Genomic DNA, 21,797 nt, shown 5'->3' on the forward strand with positions numbered 1-21,797 from the left:
ACAGAGCCTAGGACTTGCTGATCAGAAGGTTGGCAGTTCGAATCCCCGCCATGGGGTGAACTCCCGTTGCTCGGTCCCAGTTACTGCCAACCTAGCAGTTCGAAAGCATGTCAAAGTGCAAGTAGATAAATAGGTACCACTCCGGCGGGAAGGTAAACGGCGTTTCCGTGCGCTGCTCTGGTTCGCCAGAAGCGGCTTAGTCATGCTGGCCACATGACCCGGAAGCTGTACGCCGGCTCCCTCGGCCAGTAAAGCGAGATGAGCGCTGCAACCCCAGAATCAGTCACAACTGGACCTAATGGTCAGGGGTCCCTTTACCTTTACCTTTTATGGGGGTAGAAATCTATTTGGGATGATAATGTCTCAATGAACTGACTTATTTATACATGCAGTGCTTTGTCAGCAACATCTGATGCTTAATTTGCCCATTCATTTTCCATTGAGAAGTTTCAGTTGAATTTTGGATCACTTTGATGGTTCCAGTTTAAAAACTTATTACCCTTTATTGCTTATTAAAGACCTGAACATTGCTCTGAAACTCCAGGGACTATACAAATTTACTCCAGTGTTGTTCTGGTTGTTGTGGTTTTAAAAAAGCAACACCCAAGAAATCGTAGATCCTCAGGAATTTTAGCAGATGTCTGGAGAAGCTAGTTCTGCAATTCACACAGTGATTAGCATTCTCTCTCCTTTAAGGATAAGATGATTTTGTGTACTTCTGTTTAAAACCCAATTAAACTTTTGACCTTCACAACATTCCATCCATTGGTTAATTGTGCACTGTGTTAAAAAGAAAAAAAGTGCTGGAGTCCTGCTTTTGTTTGCACCTGTGAATTTTCCAGGGGGGTCCCCCTCCAGGTCGTGTATAATGAGAGTTTCCTATTGCTCCCTCCATCCCACTTAACCCAACCTCCTCCTCAGCTCCTTTTCAATAGGAGAAGGAGAGAAGACCTTTAATCCTTTTGGTTCTTCTCATGTAGTGGACTCCCTGGATTCCTGTTTGGAATTGCTACTTCTATATTCTCTATGGGTTTTCTAGCTATGCTTCACCTTTTGAGATGGGGTAGCTATAATTCTCCCTTGTCCTTAAGGTATCAGTGCTCCCAACACCTAAGCACCAGTTCTCTGGACTTGGAATTCTCTGGACTTGGTGCAAAGTTGTAACATTGGACACACGCACCCCTGGCCCACCTGCACACTCACCCCCCCCAAAGACTTGGGGGAAACAAGCAGGGGATCACTTGGTGTCCTCTCCTGCTCCTTATCCTGGACTCCTCTCTGCCACTGACTCTCCCTGCTCACCAAGTCCTCTTACTTCTTCAGCTTCCAGCACCTCCCCTTCCCAGTCTTCTCCCTCTGACCACTTATCGTTGTCCCACCACCACTTCCTGGGCTCTGAGCCTTCTTCTCTTGGGGGTTCCCCAGCTGGTTCCTCCCACCATTCCTCTGTGTCCAGTAAGTCTGTGACATCTGATCACAGTCTTCCTTGCTAGGGTGGCATGTACTGCATTTCTATATAAATTACAGTAATATTTTTTTTCCAGTTCACATCAATGCATATAAAATAGCACATGCCTTGGAGGAAAGGCAAGAAACAAACATCGACAACAGATAAATTAGTAAATTAGAACGGTCGTTAGTAGCTGCAGTTCAGTGCACACTGAAATTTAGGTTTGTGTAATTAAAGTGGATTAAGTGACTCAGGTGCCTTAGTACAACAAAACTATGTATTTATTTATTTTGCTTTTTGCAGGTAGGAAAATGACAGGGGAATGTATATAAAAAAAGGTGAGATGAACAAATGAGATTTATAATATGCAAGGAACAAATCACTATGACTTATTGTTGTATAAGCTCCCCACAAATAAATCAGAGCAAATGCTTGATAAAGACAGGGCATAGTCTAACCACATAAGCTTTGTGCAAGCAAATCAGGATGGATGCTCAATAAACAGGTTGTCTGGTGGAGTGCCTAGTTACTAATTCTGTCATCAGAGCACGCTGAGTGATCACACCCGTTGGCTCTGGTGGCCACTAGGTGGAGGCAGCCTCCGCTGAACTGAGAAAAAGGTTTTTTAAAGCAACCTAATCTGAAGTTTGGTCAGAAGAGGTCCAAGAGGATTTATTTGCTGGTTATTTGTCTTAGGGTGACATTCTTAGAATTTCTGAAATCTCACTGCTCATTTAATTGAATATAGGAGAAAATATCTACCTGGTCCAGCATCTTTCTTCTCAACAGTGGGTAACCATAAGTTTACAATGAAGTCCCCGGGTGGGGCATGGTGACAATTGCCTCCCCCCCTTTAACTGTTGCCTCCACCAGCTATAGACTGTTTCTCAATGTGGAGGTTTTATTCGGCTACTGTGGTAGCCAATGATAGAAGTCATCTCCTTCATGAATTTGTTTATCTCCCTTTGGAGGCAGTGGGCTTTCCTTCACTGGAAGTTTCTATACCAGGGGTCAGCAAACTTACCGTGCCTCGGGCCGGTGTCTCCAGTGCCGATCGCCCGGAGGGTGGGGGAGTGTATGCCCATACGTGTGTGCACATGATATTTCTGGCGCTCTTCTGGGTCGGAGGAGCACCGGAAATAGCTTGTGCGCATGTGCACGGGCCTCCTCCAACCCGGATGTGCACTGGAAATAATGCTTGTGCATGTGCAAATAATGCTTGTGCATGCGCACAAACTATTTCTGGTGCTCCTCTGACCCGGAGGTGGGCAGCCGTGCAGCGCAGCACCGGTAAGAGCGGGCAGCAGCAGCAGGCGGCGAGGGTCGCCGCGGGCCGGATAAACGAGTCCCTCGGGCCTTATCCAGCCCGCAGGCCTTAGTTTGTTCTATACGGAGGTTGGATGGTCATTTGTCATGGATGCTTTAGCTGATATTCCTGCATGGTAGGGGCCTGTGCTGGGTGCCTATGGGAACCCCTCCAACCCTACACATCATTGATTCTATTATTCTTTGAATGTTACCTAAGTGGCCATTGCTCCATCTTGTGGCAGTGAGTTTCACAAATTTAATTGTGTGAAGGAGTTCATTTTGTTCTTCTTGAATCTACTGACCACCAGCTACATCATCATCATCATCATTTATTATTTATACCCTGCCCATCTGTCTGGGTTTCCCCAGCCACTCTGGGCGGCTCCCAACAGAATATTAAAAATGCAATAAAACATCAAACATTAAAAACTTCCCTAAACAGGGCTGCCTTCAGATGTCTTCTAAAAGTCAGGTAGTTGTTTATCTTTTTGACATCTGATAATAGGGCGTTCCACAGGGCAGGTGTGACTACCGAGAAGGCCCTCTGCCTGGTTCCCTGTAGCTTTCCTTCTTGCAGTGAGGGAACCACCAGAAGGCCCTTGGAGCTGGACCTCAGTGTCCAGGCTGAACGATGGGGGTGGAGACATTCCTTCAGGTATACTGGACCGAGGCCATTTAGGACTTTAAAGGTGAGCACCAACACTTTGAATTGTGCTTGGAAACGTACTGACAGCCAATGTAGGTCGTTTAGGACCGGTGTTGTATGGTCTCGGTGGCCACTCCCAGTCACCAATCTAGCTGGTGACCTAAGGCTCCAATGTTATGGGAAAGAGGGGAAGTGTTCTCCATTTTCTGTAACACATGAACATGAAAGGAACCTGACCGATCAGGTGTCCCATCTAGTTCAGTATCCTGTTCTCACAGTGGCCATCAGCAAGGTCTAGGCAACACGACGACCATGTACAAACACAATAAACAATCTTTATAGAATTCCTTCAAACCATAACAAGTACAAAATGAAATCTTTAGTCTCAAAGTCTCTGAAAATCTTTAAATGAAGCGAGGTACCAGACTTTGTACGATGTAAGATAAGCTGTGAAGCTTTGTGTATTCAGCAAACATGATGTCCAACACTGAACAGTGATTCCGGATATCGACTACTGTTTCGTAGAATTCTTCGTCAGCGTGGTGGGAGGATATAGAATTGCTTCATAAACCCATTCTTATGGGTTTGTAAATGAAAATATCAAATGCTGTGGAACATTCCACAGCATTTGATATTTTCATTTACGTACATTCATTCAAAATAAGATGACATTGCCTAGACGTTGCTGACGTTCTCTTTGCAACACAGGGGTTTGTTTGGTTACTTACAGTGGCCAATCAGATGTGAGAAACCCACAAGCAGGACCGAGTGCAACAGCGCTCTCCCTACTTGTTATTCTCAGTGATTGGTACTGTATTAAGAACATGAGCACAGCTGGATCAGACCAATGGCCCATCCGATCCAACATCCTATTCTCCCAGTGGCCAGTCAGGTGCCTGAATGGGAAGACTGCAAGCAGGACCAGAAAGCACTCTCTCTTTCTGGGTTCCTGAAGCAGAAATGAGGAACATGTGCTACAGGAATTTATGCTGCGAGGAATGGCAGGAGCTATGTTTCTGTTGGTGTGACACTTTACTGCAGGGCTGGGGAGCCTGCACCCCTCCAGATTTTGTTCCGACTCAACGTCCCATGAGCCCCAGCCAGCATGGTCACTAGGATGGGAGTAGGGAGCGCAACATCTGGTGGGTTGGTGGTTCTTTATCCCGGCAAATTGAGCATGCTTATGTGCGAGTTTTAGCAAGGCCCATGCTTAAATACATTCGAAACTAAAAGTCTCATTGTAGGGTTAGAATCATAGAATCATAGAGTTGGAAGAGACCACAAGGGCCATCGAGTCCAACCCCCTGCCAAGCAGGAAACACCATCAAAGCACTCCTGACATATGGTTGTCAAGCCTCTGCTTAAAGACCTCCAAAGAAGGAGACTCCACCACACTCCTTGGCAGCAAATTCCACTGTCGAACAGCTCTTACTGTCAGGAAGTTCTTCCTAATGTTTAGGTGGAATCTTCTTTCTTGTAGTTTGGATCCATTGCTCCGTGTCCGCTTCTCTGGGTTGGCGAGACACAAGTTCAAACCTTCACTCTGACATGGTTGACTCCCCCCTGATCGCCTCCCTCCCCTATGGTGTTGCATGGTTAAAATGCAGTGTGGCGGCACAGGTTGGAGGGACTGTGCAACTTCTGAAATTCAAGCTCCCCCCAAAGCATGACCACTTGGTGTAGTTCTGAATTGTATGTTGTTTTATATGTTACTCTGATGTTGTTCACCACTTAGGTAATTTCGTTTCGTTAGGGTTCTTTGGTGGAAAGGCAGAATAGGTATGCAACAGTTAAATAAAGGCAATGATGTGTATTTTTAAAGACATTCACACACAGACACACACAAAAACCCATGAGAGAATCATGAAACTTATTAAGCGGTATACAAATTTAATAAACACACAGTGTATGTATGCTGTCTTGGGATCCTTGGTGGAAATGTAGAACATAAATGCAACAATTAAATAAAGGGATACTGTGTATTTTAATAGCATTCATTTTGATGGTGCCATTAGGCAGAGATCAAACTGCCATCCTTTTTGCAAGGAAATATATTTGTGCTTTTGATGCGCATGCCTAAGCCCGTTAAAAACAAGTCACTCCGTTCGCAGGAAAAGGTGCAGAAACTCTTAAAAGTTGATTCGGTGAGTTCGGAGGCGAAACCATACCAATTTGCGCCTCAGCAGCAAGAAAAAGGCGGCCGCTTATTGCTTTGCAATCAGAAGATCCCAGGCTCCTCTAGATAGGGCTGGGTATGTTCCCTGTCTGAAATGCTAGCGAGCTCACGGCCCGTCAGTCTGCTGCAGAGTTGGGCGCAACGGTGACTCGCCCGTCACGTTCTGTTTGGGGTGCGCCCGAGAGGCCTAGCCAACCTCCAAGCGAACTTCCCCTTACTGCGGCGGGCTGAGGACGAGCAACAGGCCGGCGCTCGCTAGCCTCGCTCTCCCTTCTCCTACCATCCCGGACATCGGGCAAATATACTACACCTCCCAAGCTGCTCTCGGGACCCAATGGGTGGAGAGAAGCCGAAGGTTCCGCCCCTGGGGCGGCTGCGAAAACAGAGCGGGGCGGAGGGGTGGGAGGAGAAATAGAAGAAGTGGAGCCTCCAGGCGAAAGCCAGAAAGTAGCCCGTGGCGGGGCAGGGAAGCAGGAAGGGCCGCTGGGCTGGTGGTTTGGGTCTCCGCGGGCATCGGCGAGGCAGCGTGCCACGTGCGCTTGGGAGAGGCGGGCGCGTGGGGAGCGCTCTGCGCTTGGAGAAGTCGTGAGCGTAGCGCTGCGCCTCGGTTTTTCGGTCTCCCGCCGCTCTCGGGCCTCGGGGGCGGGGAGGACTGTTGCTGCCTCCGCCTCCGCTGCAGGGGAAGAGGAGGTTGCATCCAGCAGTCTGGGTTTCCCGCCGCAGCTTCCCCCTTCCTGGCAGCCGGCCTGCCTGCCTTGGCTATTGTTCCCCTGCAGCCTCCTTTTTATTATTATTATCACCAAAGCGCGGCATGCTGCCCAGATCTTGCCTCCGGCCAGCCTGACAGAGCCGAAGAGTGTTGGCGAAGCTAGGGACTCGCCCCCATATCTGGGGCTGTTCTCTGGGAGGAAGAGAGGGAGAGCCCCGCCGTGGGCTGTTGCTGCGGTTGGTGCCACGACTGGAAGAGGAGCGATGCGGCTGAGCGGCAGAGCGGCGCGCCGGTGACCGCGGGGCTGGGGGGACGGCGAGCGGGGGCTGGGGGCGCCTCTCCGCTCGCCGCAGCGTCCCCACTGACCCCGAGGCTTGGGGACCCGTGCAGAGGGGCTAAGTGCTTGTGCCAGTCGGCTCCAAAAGACCAGGACTACCCCACTACCACCCCACTGCCCCCCTCTCTCCAAGGCGCTGCGGCAGTCCAGCTATGCTTCGCAGGCAGATCAATCGCTTCGTAAGTACCTCTGTGCCACCCTAATTTTGGAAGTGGGTGGGGAGGTCCGTACGAGATGGATGCTCAGTTCTTCCCCTCCCCGCTGTGTGCCCGAATGCTTGCACGCCTGCAGATGCTTGCGGAATGATGGGGGTGGGGGTGACCGGTCTTTTGCTCCCCTCTAGTTCCCCAAGTGCACCCAAGCGAAGTCATCCGTTCTCACGACTATCCCAAGGCCCAAAACATCAACTCTCCCCCCCCCGCACCTTCAATCTAGCCACCGTGTTGTTTTCGCAATCTGCCGCCGCCGCCACACTGCTGCTTCCCGAGTGTTATTTATAAAGCTCAGCAAGTTGGCTGAGACTCACAGGTAAAGGAACCGTCTCCCCAGGGTACCCGTTGCACAAAGGGTGGGTGGAAAGATGGCGTTTGATTGGCCGCTTTGATCACTTTTCATCCTTTTGTTCTTTCTAAGTAGGGGAAGCACATGCAGAGGATTTGCAGATTGGCTTTGAATCCCTAGGGCTTCCCCTTTTATTTTTTTTAAAGGATGGGGGGGGGATTTTGTGGGTTGGGAACACGTTTCTCCTTTCCTCTTGGCAATAGAACTCAAGAAGGCATGGGAAGAAGGGGTCAGCCAAGGAATGGGGAGCAGATTCAGGACAAGCTGGAGGATGAACTAATTCCCTGCCCCAAGATTCATTTAGTTAGTTTTTACATTTATATTCCATTTAATATTCAAGGTGCTTCTCCCCACAACAGCCCTGTGGGGTAGGGCAGACTGAGAGTGAGTGACTGACTCCAAGGTCACCCAGTAAGCTTCATGGCTGAGTGGAGATTTGAACCCTGGTCTCCTGGGCTCTGGCCAAGGACTCTAACCACTGCACTGGTGATGACCACTGCCTAAGGTTGAGGCCCACACTTCACAGCTGAAATATATTTATTGTGGCGTTTGTATATCCCACCTTCCCTCTGAGGATTTCCACACCCCCATTTTAGCCTCAGATCAGTCCTGTGAAGCAGGCTAGGCTGAGAGACTTCAAAACAGCCCAAGGCTACCCATTGGGCTACATGGCTGAGAATGGATTTGAACCTGCGTCCTTGACGCAACGCTGTGACCACACTGGGTTGGGAGAATAGCTCAACCCAGGAGACAACTCAGTTGGTTAGAGCATGGTGCTGATAACGCCAAGGTCCCTGTATGGGACGGCTGCATATTCCTGCATTTCAGGGGGTTGGACTAGATGATCCTCAGGGTCTCTTCCAACTCTAAAACTCTATATGATTCCATGAGACTATGTATGAGACACTACACGGGGGGATACAAATTTGACTGAACCCCTGCATTAAGGGGGTGGGGGGAGAGAAAAGCAGTGCTCTGCAAATAGAAGATTAGCTCATCAGGGTGAAAGGTTGCAGTGCAGCTCAGGATTCTAGGTTTCTATCAGCAGGGAGTTTTAATGGCATTCCGAAATGCGATTTTTTGCCACGTGCTGTTTGAAGGGCTTCAGCCTGTTTTTGCTGCTTAAGCACTGAAAACAAGAAGAGCCCATGCTGGATCAGGTCCTCTTCTCACAGTGGTTTGCCACATGCCCCCAGGATGGTTGCAAGCAGGATTGTGTGTGCAACAGCACGCTCCTCACTGGTGAATCTCCGCTACTAGGATTCAGAGGCAAAGCTGCCTCCGGCACTGGAGCTGTGCAGAGCCAACTTGCCTTAAGAACATAATAAGAACGCTGCTGGATCAGGCCCATGGCCCAGCTAATGCAGCAGCCTGCTCTCGACAGCTGCCAGCAAGATGCTTCTCGGAAACTCCCACAGGCAGGACCTGAGCACTAGAGCAGTGCACATTCCTGCAGTTTCCAGCAACTGATCTCAGAAGTGTTGCTGTCTGGCCACTGATAACCTAATCACCTATGAATTTTCCTAATTGTCTTCTAAAGCAGTCCCAAGTCTGTGGCCACCTCTGCCTTCTGCGAGAGAGAGCTCTGTATTTTAGCTATACGCTGCATAAAGAAGAACTTTCTTTTCTTGTCCGGAATCTTGATGTGTTCAGCATACAACTGACCAGGCTTCTCAGATGGTAATGGGCAAGTTTTTGGAGGAGGAGGAGATGTCTGTTGCTGACTGTTAATATGAATGGTTATCTGCAACCTGCATGCTGGGAGGCAATAAACCCTGGGGTACCTTGCCCTGGGATAGGGAGTGTTGGACAGGGTGGGCCTATTGAGTCTGAGCTGATAGGCAGGGGTGGTGATAGGGCAGCCTTGGCCAACCTGGTGCCCCCCCCCATGCGCTTTGGACTACACCTTCCTTCAGCCGCAGAGACCATGGCTTTGTGGCTTGGGGCTGATAGGAGTTACACAGAGGGCATCTGGGTGGTGAAGCCTGATCTAAAGAGTCCGTCTAGTCCAGAGCCTAAAGTCATCTGTCTGCACCCATCCAGCCCACTCTTCTGTGCCCAGCGAGGTGCCCCAGGTTGCTCATAGGCTGTCCCTCTCTTGCTTTTACCTGGTACATACAAATAGATTGCTTCTGTAACTGGAGGCTTTATTTAACTGTAATTGCTGACAGTGGTGCATTTAGGTTTGTCTGCAGCTTGTATCCTTAATAGGCTGTCCCCTATTGGAAACAGTACATTGGACTTGTCAAACACTTCTGATCCTGCGGGGCCCTTACTGTTCAGCCTCTGATCCATCTTTAGAAATAACACATTTCAGATATGCATGGATTGGTGGTGGTGGTATTCTGCATCAAGATCTCTCATTGCAACCTGTTTCCAAATGTGTATTTGGGTAGAACCGCCTACCAACTAATTTGAGAAAAGGATTTCTTTTTTTCCTCCTTTGGTAGAAAACAGTTGGCTTAGAAAGGTGATGTTACAAGGTCAAATTGGAAGTGTCCTGGATGTTTTTAGAGCTTACCTTGTACCACTTTTAAAACAGGGAATTGTTTCTTGGAAGCGGTCCTTTGGTGCAAGTTTTCCTGACCACCTGCTGGGATGGTGCATTGCTGTTGCAACCTCCTGGGCTATCAGAGACTGAAGTCTTGTGCATTGCAAATCCTCGTGTAATACTTGTTTCCCTGCAGTGGATATGGCTTAAGTGTATAGTATTGTTCTCGTGCCTTAGCTTAGTGCTCCCGGAGAACATGCTTTGCATGCAGGAGATCCCAGATTTAATCCCAAGCACTTGCAGATCGAGCTACCCTGTTTGTGACAGGGGAGGAATGACATGGGAGTGACTGAGCTGTGGGCATGAGCAACCCTAGTTTATCGTAACTTGAGAATGTGAATAAAGGCAAACAGCTCTACCTTGTTCTTGGTATGTGTGTGTCTAATGGATGCCTATGGGAAACTCATGAGCAGGGAATACAGAGTGATTGCAACCCCTACTGCTTGACTCCAGCATTTAATTCTTTGAGGTATATTGCCTCTTACCATGTAGCTTCAGTTGTGTATTGTAAGTGCTCTCAGTTGACTATCCTTTATGAATTTGCAACCTCCTTTCTTTACACCTAGCTATAAGAAACTTCAAGACCTAAGTCCCAGTTTATACTGCTGCTTCTTCCTTTCTTTTTAAAAGAAGTTTTCTTTTTGGAAAAAAAAACAAATATATATATTAAAACAAAAATCTGTAGATTCCCGAAAGTTCAGAAACTTTAATGTTGGTGGTGGTTTTCGCTTTTTTTTTTAAAAAAAATGCTTGTAAACTTTTTGCACCCTTTCCTTTCAAGTTTTGTTTTAAATCTCTCAATTTTACGGTTTTGCTCAGCCAGCTGTTATATTTTCCGTGTTTCATTTGCCTTGTCTTTAATTGTAGGCATTTTGGAGTGTCATCATTTCCCCGTTTTTCCCCACCGAAAGGTTTTTTTTTTTTTGCACAATAATTTAGAAGGGCTTTTTCAGGAAAAAGGAGTAGAGTTCATAGTATGTCATAATTTGTTCAGTGAATTTGTGTTTACAGTTCTTTTGCAAGGCAGCAAGCTGACAGTTTACTTACTTTGTATGGCTTTCTTTTTTAAAAAGAAACTCTGGACTCCTCTCGAAACAAAGAGAGAACCAGTGTTGTGTAGCGGTTAGAGTGTTGGACCTGGAAGGCCAGAGTTCAAATCCTCCCTCATCCATGAAGCTCCCTGGGGCACCTTGGGCCAATCGCTGCCTCTCAGCCTAACCCACTTCACAGGGTAGCTGTGAGGATGACAAGGGGATGCTACCTCGAGCTCCTTGTATCGAAAGGTGGGATAAAAATGCAATGCAATAAATAAATGGCAATATTTGGTCAGCAGGAAGCCGCATCTCCAGCAGTTAGTAGTTATCTGCATTCTGCAGTCCATTCCATCACTTAGATACTTGGATCCTGACCGGGAGCCTCAGGGCAGCCAAGAACCGCCATGAAATGCCAACAAGACAAAAGTAGCTGTTTGATTTCCAGGCTGCCAAATCGTGAGCAGCAGCGATACTGCATCAGCAGCCAAGTCCAAATCTAATCGCAGAGCATCCTTTTAGAAAGTACTGTTTTGGCCTGATGTCATAATGTTCAAAAGGAAGAAGGCCAGTTGAGGCTTCTAGGGCAAGGGCACCCATATCCTGGGTGCCACAGATGAGAGGGCCTCACCCCACAGTCACATGCTCCTAACAGCTTAAATGGCAAAAGACATGTGGCTTCCTGGCCTCAGTGGCTGCGTAGCTATAAGCCAGGAACATAGGAAGCTCTGTTAAAATGAATCAGACCATTGGTCCATCTAGCTCAGCATTCTCTGCACTGACTGGCAGCAGCTCTCCAGGGTTCCACAGGTGGGACATTCTGAGACATACTTGGAGATGCTGGAGGTTGAACCTGCATGTGAAGCAGATGCTCTTCTGCTGAGTAATTGCCCTTCCTCAAGTAATCTAAACGTGCTGTTCTCTCAGCCCAGTTCTTCCAGGTTTATGCATTCGGGTAAACAAACCACGAAGGAGGTAGCTTAACACAACCTCCCACCTTGCAGGCGTTGGGCTTGAGCTCATCTAGCCCAGTGCAGCATTCCCAGTGCTCAGGGACGATGGGAGTTCTAGTCTACCAACATCCCCAAGTCGGGGAAGGCTGGTTTAGCATGATGGGATTGTAGTCTGTTTCCCCCCGAACAAAACAAGATTCATAAACCAACACCAAGCTGGCTGGTGATCTTGGCTTATCACGGAGAAACGAACCATAATCCTGAGTTCAGATGTAATGCAAAGACACTCCCTTCCTATTTTGCTGCCAGCTGTGCAAAGGGAAAACTGATGTGAGAGTGATTGGGCTGTGTGCTTGGCCCCCAATCCCAATTATAATTTAGGGATTTTGAAGGTGAAACAACAGGACCTTAATTTGGCTCCCGGAAAAAAATCTGGAGCAGTTGGGAGCATACACCCATTGCTCCACACGCCACCGTGGTCCTCAGAATGTTCTCAAGAAGGACGTTTGGCCCTTGAGGCTGCAGCTTCTGTGTTCAAATGGCTCAGATTGCTTAAAAGCCAGCACATGGATTCTTCTTTTTGGAGGTTGATGCCTTAACCTCTCTCCTACTTCTTTGCCTCCCACCCCCGCCTTCTTTTCTTCAGATCGTTCTCAATTCCTCACTCTCTGCCAGTTCTTTCCTACTCCCTTCTGTTGTGTAAATACACAGCAGATGGAAGCTTCCTGGAAAACCATAACTGGCCTCAAACCGAAGATCTGCTTTGCCCTGAGAAGTACATAACTGGGGGTGGGGGCCTTTCTTAAAGCAACAGAAGGTTTGAGAGCATATCTACATATGTCTGATATAGAGGAACATAGGAAGCTGCCTAATGCCGAGTTCAGACCAATTGTTCCATCTACCACACTACTGTCTGCACTGACTGGCAGCGGCTCTCCAGGGTTTAAGGGAGCCTTCAGCGTGGGGTTCCTCAGCATTCAGTTTTATCCCCTGTGCTGTTTAACATCTATGTGAAACTGCTGAGTGGGGTCATCCGGAGTTTTGGAGTACGTTGTCAGCAATATATGGACGGCACAGAGCTCTCCTTTTTTACATCTGCAGGGTGAGGCAGGGGATGTGCTGGACCGTTGTCTTGCCTTGGTAATGGACCGAATGGCTGGGAGGTTGCCTGCTCTTGATGGGGTTACACTTCCTCTGAAGGAGCAGGTCTGTAGCTTGGGGGTACTCCTGGATCCTTTGCTGTCACTTGAGGTGGACTCTGTGGCATGGAATTCCTTCTGTCAGCTTTGGCTGGCGGCCCAGCTGTGCCCTTGTCTGGACAGGAATCGCCTAACTTCTTTTGTTTATGCTCTGGTAACCTGTAGGCTAGATTACTGCAATTCGTTATACGTGGGGCTGCCTCTGAAGACAGTTTGGAAACTTCAGCTAGTGCAGAATTCAGCGGCCAAATTGCTCACTGGGTCTGCATAGATATGTCAAGGCCTCCCACCCCTAATATTTTCTGAAACAAAATGGAGAGGGAACCCTGAAAAATTAAAGCTACAGCTTCAGGTTTTCTCACAATTTTTATTACCTGAGCTTTTACACGCAAAGAGTTTTCAGCATTTTTAAAACCCTCTGTAAATTATGGGTTGCAAAAAGGGATCTTGAAAGATCTTGCCCAGATACTTGAGATTGCATTGATGATTTTTCTTCTCCCTCCTCAAACCTTTGGAATCCATAATAGCTAGCAGCTTGGGGAGGAGGGGTAGAACTGCGGAATGTCCTGCCTCTGAGGTCAGAGTCAGGCACAGCTGTTTCTGCACCTGGAGTTTGCACGCCTCAATGCAGGGTTAATGTGTAAGTTTGCCCTTTTGCACATTGCTCTGGAAGCACCAAAACGCAATCCTTTGCCCCCTCTGCTCTGTCTTGACCATCATGGCTGATGGTCAGAGAATGATGGTCCTCAGCATCTGGAGGACCTCAGGTGGCGAGAAAGCTGTAGAGCAGGCTGCTTATAGCAAGTTGCAATACTGTGGGTGGGCGGGCTCTGTTCCTCTGCTTTCTGCTCACATGGTTTTGACTTAGCAAATTCCTGCAACTACCTTGGTATTTATAGAAATTCATGAAAGGCCTGGGTGGATCCAGATTGTATTCCTGGAGCCTCTCCTTTGCAGCATGCGGAGAGTCCTGATCCTCCCATGCCTTTGCTATGCTGGTGCTTCAGAGATGCAGAAGAACTGTGTGGTGAAATCTTCCTGGTCCATACTTACTTCACTCTGTGGACAAGAAAGGAGCCCCCTGACTTAAGTGTTCTCACTTCCAGAATTCTATTTATTTAAGCTCCCGTTGCTAGTGGAAAAGTAGCCTGTTAGCAGTGTGCTGGCTTTCCAGGTACAGGGAAGTGTGTGTGTGTCTCCAGGGAGCATTCAGACACATTTCCTAATCTTGTGTATTCTGAAGTGCCCCCTGAATGTGTCAGTGCATTCTTAATCTTTCGGAACCATTGCATAGAAATACTTTGCCCACCCAGTGAGAGCAGGGACAGTGTGGCCCGGTGGTTAGAGTGCTGCACCTAGTGAAGCTTATTGAATGACATTGGGCCAACCATTGCCTCTCAGCTTAACATACCTCACAAGGTTGTTGTGAGGCTTAAATGAGAAGTGGGGAGCACAGGGGGCATAGAAATGCAGTAAAATAAATCAAGACCAAAAGAAATCACAGCAGGGTGAAGTAAATTGGGAGGAGTGAGGAAATAGAGGGAAGATGGATTCTCTTTTGGTTTTTATTTATTTTAATGTGGAAATTCCTTATCTGAAAAGTTAGGGGATATTGAACAGTAAAATTTGATCCTGAGAGTTGTGTTGCCAGTGAAATTTCAGCTTTCAATTAGGTTTCAGATATGCACATGCACATTTATTCATACCCCACCCTCCCTGGCCAAAACCAGGCTCAGAGTGACTTTTTTCAGAAGAGACCTATAGTGAGTGCAGTGGTCAAGAAGGAGGGAAGCGAGGGGCAGATGGGGCTCGTCATCAACCTGCGAAAGTAACCCAACTAGGAGAAGGAGAACTCTGACCCTAAACTTTGGAGTTGACTTCTGCAAGATGCAGTAAGGGCCGTGAACCTGGATGGCTTCACAGGAGGATTAGACAGATGGGTGGGACTGTAAGTGGCTGCTATCCACAACGGCTGGGCCGCTCTTCCTTGGTCAGAGGCAGTGTGCTTATGATGAACCCCAGTTGCTGGGGAGCGCAGGTGGGGACAATTGCTCCTGTGCTGGGGTCCTGCTTGTGGGCTTCTTCTCATTGATATCTAGTTGGCCACTGTCATAACAGGATGCTGGGCTAGGGGTGCCATTGGCTTGATCCTGCTTGCTTCTTAACTCTGATCAAAGCAGTGGCCTGAATCCTCTGCGGCCCAAAAGCTGAGAGGAAGGCTTGAGCTTGTCACACTGACCGGAGTTGTGGGAGGTGGGAACAGTCACTGTGGTGAGTGAAATCCAGCACTCAAAACTCCCATTGTCCTAGGAGCATTTTTGCAACAGGGAATTTCATTAGCGCGAGCAGTTTCTGAGCTCTGGGAGCAGTACTGCGCCTAATATTTCAGATTAAAACTGCTGCTGCTGGGGCAAAAGGAGGACCTTTTTCTGCTTCCCTGCTTCCAGGCACTCTCGGAGAACTGGAGAAGGGATCCTCATAAGAATATTAGGGGGGCAGGCAGGGGAGGTATAGCTTTGTTTTTTGCAGTCTTCAGGTGAGGACTAGACCATGTGAAAAATGAATGTAAGATTTTAGCTGCAGTTCATTCATTTTCAGCTTTGTATTCTTGTTATAAAAGAAGTGTGCCTAGACATTCTGCTGTTGCACCAGTAACCTAGGTTAAGGTGCCATTTAGCTCCTAGCTTTCATATCTCACTTTCTAACACTGGTGAAATCATAGCCTGGTGCCAGGTAAAGACTTTTTCTTCCCAGGCCTCTTGCCTTGCCCCACCTTGGCTTAGAGGTGAGCTATTTGTTTGGTTTACCTTTATAATGGTGGCCTCCCTAATTTGGCACTCCCCCACCTGACAAATGAACTGAGGCATTGTTAATCCTTTGCAATCCACAGCATTCCAGATTTTGTGATGTGGTTCTCCAAGCAAAAGAGTTGCTCATAAATACATGTATTAATGCAAAGATGTATATTAAGCAAAATTGCATGCAGGAATTCACAAAGCATTGGTGCACGGAAACGCATATGAATTTCCATGCTGATGCTTTTAGAAAAATACACCATTTGCTGCAAAAATTGAGCGAATGTAAGCCTGGGAAAATGAGAAACCAAAATGGGCAGGATTTCAAATGGACTTAGTGGGAGTTGGTTCTTAGTAGACTTTCAAAGGATTGCATTGCATTTACATTGATTGTTACGTTTCGGAAAGAACCTCAACTTCCAGAACTGAGGGCTGGAATATACACGTTATAAATTAAATCGGCAGTGCCTTAAGCTGGTCCATATGCAGTCAATGTGTGAATCCCATTTGTCTCGGTGCTTAATGAATGCCGTTTTGGTCTTTGACAGCTGTTGAACAGAATCTCACTTCTGACCTAGAGGAGCTATCTAGCTGATCTCATTTGGAGAGCACTTTCTTAATGCTCAGAGATTAGTCAAACCCCTGGATCTGATCCTGGCATAATATCAGGAGTCTGGTTGCATTAGGGAGGATTAGATTGCCATGTAGCTCTGCTGGAAGCCTGGATGTGAGCAGTTCCCTTCTGTCTCCTGGGACAAGAACCGCTTAGCGCGTCCAGGGCTACGTTGTCTAATAGCTTGGAAAGAATGTGCGCCTAGGGTGGCGCCTGGTAGCACAAATGAGATCCCCCCCCCCCGGCCTAACAGAGCCCTATGCTGTGTTGCCTCTCTGCAGTGACATTGCCTCTTTGCCTCCCCCCCCCCCCCCGCCACCTTAGCTTCTCTTTGAAGCTAACCTTGAATATCAACGCTGAATGAATACAACCGGCCGGAGGCTGTGTTGCCGCAGAGTCGGCATGAATCCATTTAGCGTCAGCCGGGGCTGTGCAAGAGTGAAAATTGGATCCACAATGCATTTCGCTCCCTTGCTTGGAAAGATGTGCAAGCTATTAACTTCCCACCTTTTCCTAATGTGAAAGACTGGCGAATGCTGGTGCCAGGTGGATGCTGTGGTCTCCATCCTGGAGTGCCATTATAATGGGGTGGCTCACTTTTGGGTGGTTGTTGCTGGTTTGTTCTGGTGTGCCACTTCTGCAGTTGGAGCATTTGCGGTCACGCTGCTGTGAAGAAGGGGCAGTGTTTGCTAAACAAGTTGCACAAGCCATGCCAGGTTTCATGGGCTGTGGAGCCATTGACCCCTAGTGCAGGTCAAGTCCATCCAAAGTCCTAGGCTTGAGTACAGTTAGGGCCGAGAGACGTGACGTTTCCCATTCTTTAAACACAGGGTGCTTAACCCCCCCTTTCCTCCCCCCCATGAAGTGGAAGCCGCCACAAGGCTCTAAGCTGAGATGCATATCCTCCTGTTCTGGAAGGAGGCCTTGCAGCATTTCTTGCCAGGGGACATCCATAAAGGGGTTGGGGAGCACATTTCAAAGTGCAGCTGCTCCTGCAGCTGCCTCATCTTCAAAATGAAAGTTTCCAATTTAAGCACTTAAAAAAAAAAGTTTACGATAACTTGCAGCTTGGCTATCCATAATGTGGGTTTTCTTGAAAGTTTTGTGTAGGGATTTCTTTTCCCCCCCAAATGCCCTTAATTGACCAGGATCTGAACCATCATTTTGGAGACCCTTTTGAATATCTTCCCTGAGAGGTCCAACAAATCAGCTCCTAAATAGGCGGCAAAAAGCTGAAATGTGTAGTATCTTATAGACCTACTATAGTGGTTAGCTCTAGTCACCTTTTTGCTTCTGAGGTTGAGATTACGTGTTTTAAAAAATACGTTGTACTTCATGATTGGCCGACCATAGTAAATATTCAGTTGATTGATAGCTAACCATAGGAAAGTTTAACCACAATTAGGATTCAGGTGTCACACTGAAACTATGGTTAATCGAAAACAGAAGTGTTACAGGAAGAGAGAGGGAATGGCTGAGCCTGTGAAGGGCTGGAGGAGCTAGACTAATCTATAGTTTAGCATTACTTTTCATTGCAGCCAGTAACCAACTACCTGATTGGTTTTTGTACTGTATGACTTTTTGGAGAGGAAATTCTGAAAACTAAGCCCGCAAAAATGTTGTCCTGTTACCACTTTTCTTTCTCTTTTAGATGGCCACATAGATATCTCTCTTCTATCTCTATGCCCTGAAATGTGGGTGGTGGTGGTGGGACACACCAGCTGTTGTAAAGCGTAACTTGTGAGTTGATCCTTTATCACCATAGTAGAGTAATTACCGCAAGCCTTTCCTTACATCCTTCTCTGTAACCCTATTTTTATCTGCCCACCCCTCGAAGATTGTGGGAGCTTGCGCATGAACACAGCTAGCATAGCACCCAGGGTCTTCAGTAACTAATTTTGTTGAGTGCTACCCAAGAGTTTAATTCGTACTTTAAAGAACGGGTGAACAGCTGGGATTCACACTTAAAATCTTCACAGACTAGCATGTTAAAGGGAATTTGCTGCTAGCAAATGTTAATGCTTAACTGTAGCAAATGCAGCTTGAGCCTGAAAATTGGAAAGAGAGTCAGTGGCATTTTACCAGTTCGCTGCAACTGAATCTTATCTTGAAAGTAATTAAACAGGAAAAAAGAGATGCTCAGTTTAGATTGGCATATGGGACATTTGTAGCAATGTAAACATTCACCAAAGTTGCCCAGACCTTAGGGCACAATCCTCCTTTCCCAACCACAAAGATAATTCATACTTCCGCAAAAACCAAATAGAATATATATATATATATATATGAGAGAAATCTGTACGTTTTTTAAACAGATAATTAGCTATAGTAGAGGGACGCGGGTGGCACTGTGGGTTAAACCACAGAGCCTAGGACTTGCTGATCAGAAGGTCGGCGGTTCGAATACCTGTGACGGGGTGAGCTCCCGTTGCTCAGTCCCAGCTCCTGCCCACCTAGCAGTTCGAAAGCACACCAGTGCAAGTAGATAAATAGGTACTGCTACAGTGGGAAGGTAAATGGCATTTCCGTGCGCTGCTCTGGTTCGCCAGAAGCGGCTTAGTCATGCTGGCCACATGACCCGGAAGCTGTACGCTGGCTCCCTTGGCCAATAAAGCGAGATGAGCGCTGCAACCCCAGAGTCAGCCACGACTGGACCTAATGGTCAGGGGTCCCTTTACCTTTAACTATAATAGGCAGGAGGTTATCGTTGGAAGAACATGAATAGGGATCATGTGGGCAGCATAGCTAATTGTTCATGTGCTGCCTGAATATCTGTGAGGACTAGATGCATGAACACACTTGGCATTTTCAGGGTGGAAAGTACAAGTTCCCTTGATTGTACTAAAAGTTATAACGGTGTTACTATCTAGATCAGAGCTTTCCAAACTTTTCCTGTTGGTGACACACTTTTCAGACATGCATCATTTCGTGACATAGTCATTCAGTTTTACTAGCAAAACGGAGGTTAAAGTAACCCCTTTCCAGCCCTGAGAGGAGCACAGGGAGCATTTGCACAACACACCTACACACTGCAGCTGACACACTAATGTGTTGCCACACACTGTTTGGAAAACTCTGGTCTAGGTGACTCTTGGGGTACCTTCCAACTCTACAGTTCTGTGATTTTATGATAGGTATGATCCTGAACATCTGAGAACTGAGCCACATCAAACTCAGTGATGCTTACTTATTAATGTGGGAAATACCCTTTGGTTTGCAGCTAATTTATTTATATAATAGAACCTATGCACCACTTAATGGTAAAAACTGCAAAGCGGCTTACAAAATATAAAATCGTAAAATCAATAAGAATTCACGACCGTACTTCAAAGCATACACAAGTTAAAATATTAAAACAGATTAAAATTACTTCAACTTTCTAAGCATCTGGGTAGGCTTGACTAAAGAAAAAATAATTTTTTTTTAGCAGGAGCTGAAGAGAGTACAGTGAAAACTTCATCTCAATAGCCAGAGATTTCCAAAGTTATAGGCTCTGCCACACTAATCGATTCTTACAAATGTGGAATGGGTATTATCTGGCATCTGCAATATTGCCAATTCTGCCAGTCAAAGGGGTCAAGTGAGCACATGTGGCGGAAGGTGATCTCGTAGGTAAATTGGGCCCAAGTTTTTAAGGGGTTTATATACTAATAGCATCTCCTTGAACCTGGTAAATTCTTTCTCTCCCAACTTCAGGATTTTAAGCTAGCAGATATGGGCAGTTCTGCTTTAGGGTGTGTTGCCTATAAAGTGGGAACAATGAAACCGTTTTTTCCCCTGGGTCAAAGAGTGGAAATTTTCGTTTGCCTTGAAATGTACCTAAATGTATTGTGAAACCTGTTGGGAAAGCTATTTAACTATTTGCACAGGGAACAGTTGGATCAACAGAATGACCACTGCTTTGATCCTCTTTCTTCAGAACAACTGGTTGTCCGGGTGAATTATGAGATTTCTCAAAAAATATCCAATTAGCTGCTTTTGACTTGAAGTACTGGAATTGTACTCCGGGGCACTGCAGTGTGTTTCAATGAACTTGACGTATGCTATTTCTTGTAATGCATAAAATAACCTGGCAAACGAGGTTGGTAACCCTGGCCTCTTGCTCATTTCAGATGAGTTTAGGCCATAGACAAGATTTGAACTGGAATGACTTTGTCCAGAGTAAGTCTGGTTAGGAAGGAGAGAGCCATGAAAGCAGCCTCTGCCAAGCTGGTGCCCTCCAGATGTTTTGAACTGCAACTTGCATCAGCCTTAAGCAGAGGTTGGATGGCCATCCGCCATCTTTGATTTAGTTGAGACTCCTGCATTGCAGGGGGTGGACTGGATGACCATGGGGGACCCTTTCAGCTCTACAGCTCTATGATTCATAGGAAACTTTGGTCCAAATCCATGCTTGGCTCCAGAGGTCACTACTTGACCTTTTGTGAGTTGCTTTTTTCTCAGCCAACCAACCTCACAAGGTTGTTGAAATTACAAAATGGGATGAAGATGACCCACAAATATCAGGCTCCTTGAAAGTGAGGTGTGTGATCAAATTGAGGCTTGCATATTTGGTCTTAGAGGGATGGGGCTGACTTTTATTGAGTGAGACCCTGGGAGGAAGGTTTACATTCTGCCTTAAGTGTGGTGGTGTGTTTTTATGAACATGTTAAGCCAATGGAATTTTGGAAGGCTATATTTTGCACTTATGTCAGCAGCAAGCGATAAAGGCTCATTGGAGTTTACTCTGGCCCCAAAGGAAGGGCTTGGCGACATGCTCATCGGTTCCTGTAGCTTGGTGGCTTTGCTAAAAAAAGAAGCAACGCAGGCTGGAACCTGCAAAGAGACACCCTTGAGGACCCCAGAAAAGTCTTAGTGGCTTTTGCTCTCTGCACTCTTGAGAAATGTCACTTGGAAAAAGTGCTCCTATTTCTGTCCCATCTTTATTTCCACTGGCCTTTTGTGAAAACATGTCACGTGGTTTTGTTTTGTTTTTGATTTCCTTATTTTTGCCAGGTAGAAAGGCGCTGAAATAGTTTTCCTTCCTCTGTCCTACCAGTAAGACCAAGAGTCAAGAGATCAGAATGTTTCCTATTTCTCCCTGTCATCAACCCAGCCGTTACGATTTCATCTTTCAACATACTTCCATTGACGTAAAATATCTTCTTTCCATCAGCATAAAAATATCTTTCTGCATCACTACTACTACGTTGTCCTTCTTGTGAAAGCTCTTTTGTCAGCAGTTTCAAGCTTCTGGTCCTCATGACGTCAGACTTTTTTTTGGGGGGGGGAGATGCAGAGGAGGGGCTTCCTCTTGGGAAGGACCTTGCTCTCCATCCATGGCTCTGACTCCCCATCCTCCGGGGAAGAGGTCATGGGTTCATAGGATGTATCTGACCAGGAGCAGAATGTGCCCCCTGAACTAGCCTTTGATGTCTCTGTCACTTCAGATGTTCCATCACCAGAGCATCCCACAAAGCCAACATCTC

The 21,797-nt window shown here is 46.9% G+C and overlaps 1 protein-coding gene across 3 annotated transcripts in view; it reads left to right on the forward strand.

Annotated features, from left to right (window-relative positions):
- Positions 1–6,626: 6,626 nt before the first annotated feature.
- Positions 6,627–21,797, forward strand: part of ATP11C (ATPase phospholipid transporting 11C (ATP11C blood group)) — a 102,200-nt gene continuing 87,029 nt past the window's right edge. For 2 of the 3 annotated variants that reach the window (XM_081178944.1, XM_081178949.1), the window contains exon 1: positions 6,627–6,805. In XM_081178944.1, the coding sequence (XP_081035070.1) occupies positions 6,779–6,805 (27 nt within the window). In that variant the 5' untranslated portion in view covers positions 6,627–6,778. Of the gene's footprint in view, positions 6,806–8,677; positions 8,868–21,797 lie in introns of those variants that run through there. The other variant, XM_081178948.1, reaches the window with a different exon arrangement.

Source organism: Podarcis bocagei, assembly GCF_964188305.1.
Source record: "Podarcis bocagei genome assembly, chromosome: Z".
NCBI lineage: Eukaryota > Metazoa > Chordata > Lepidosauria > Squamata > Lacertidae > Podarcis > Podarcis bocagei.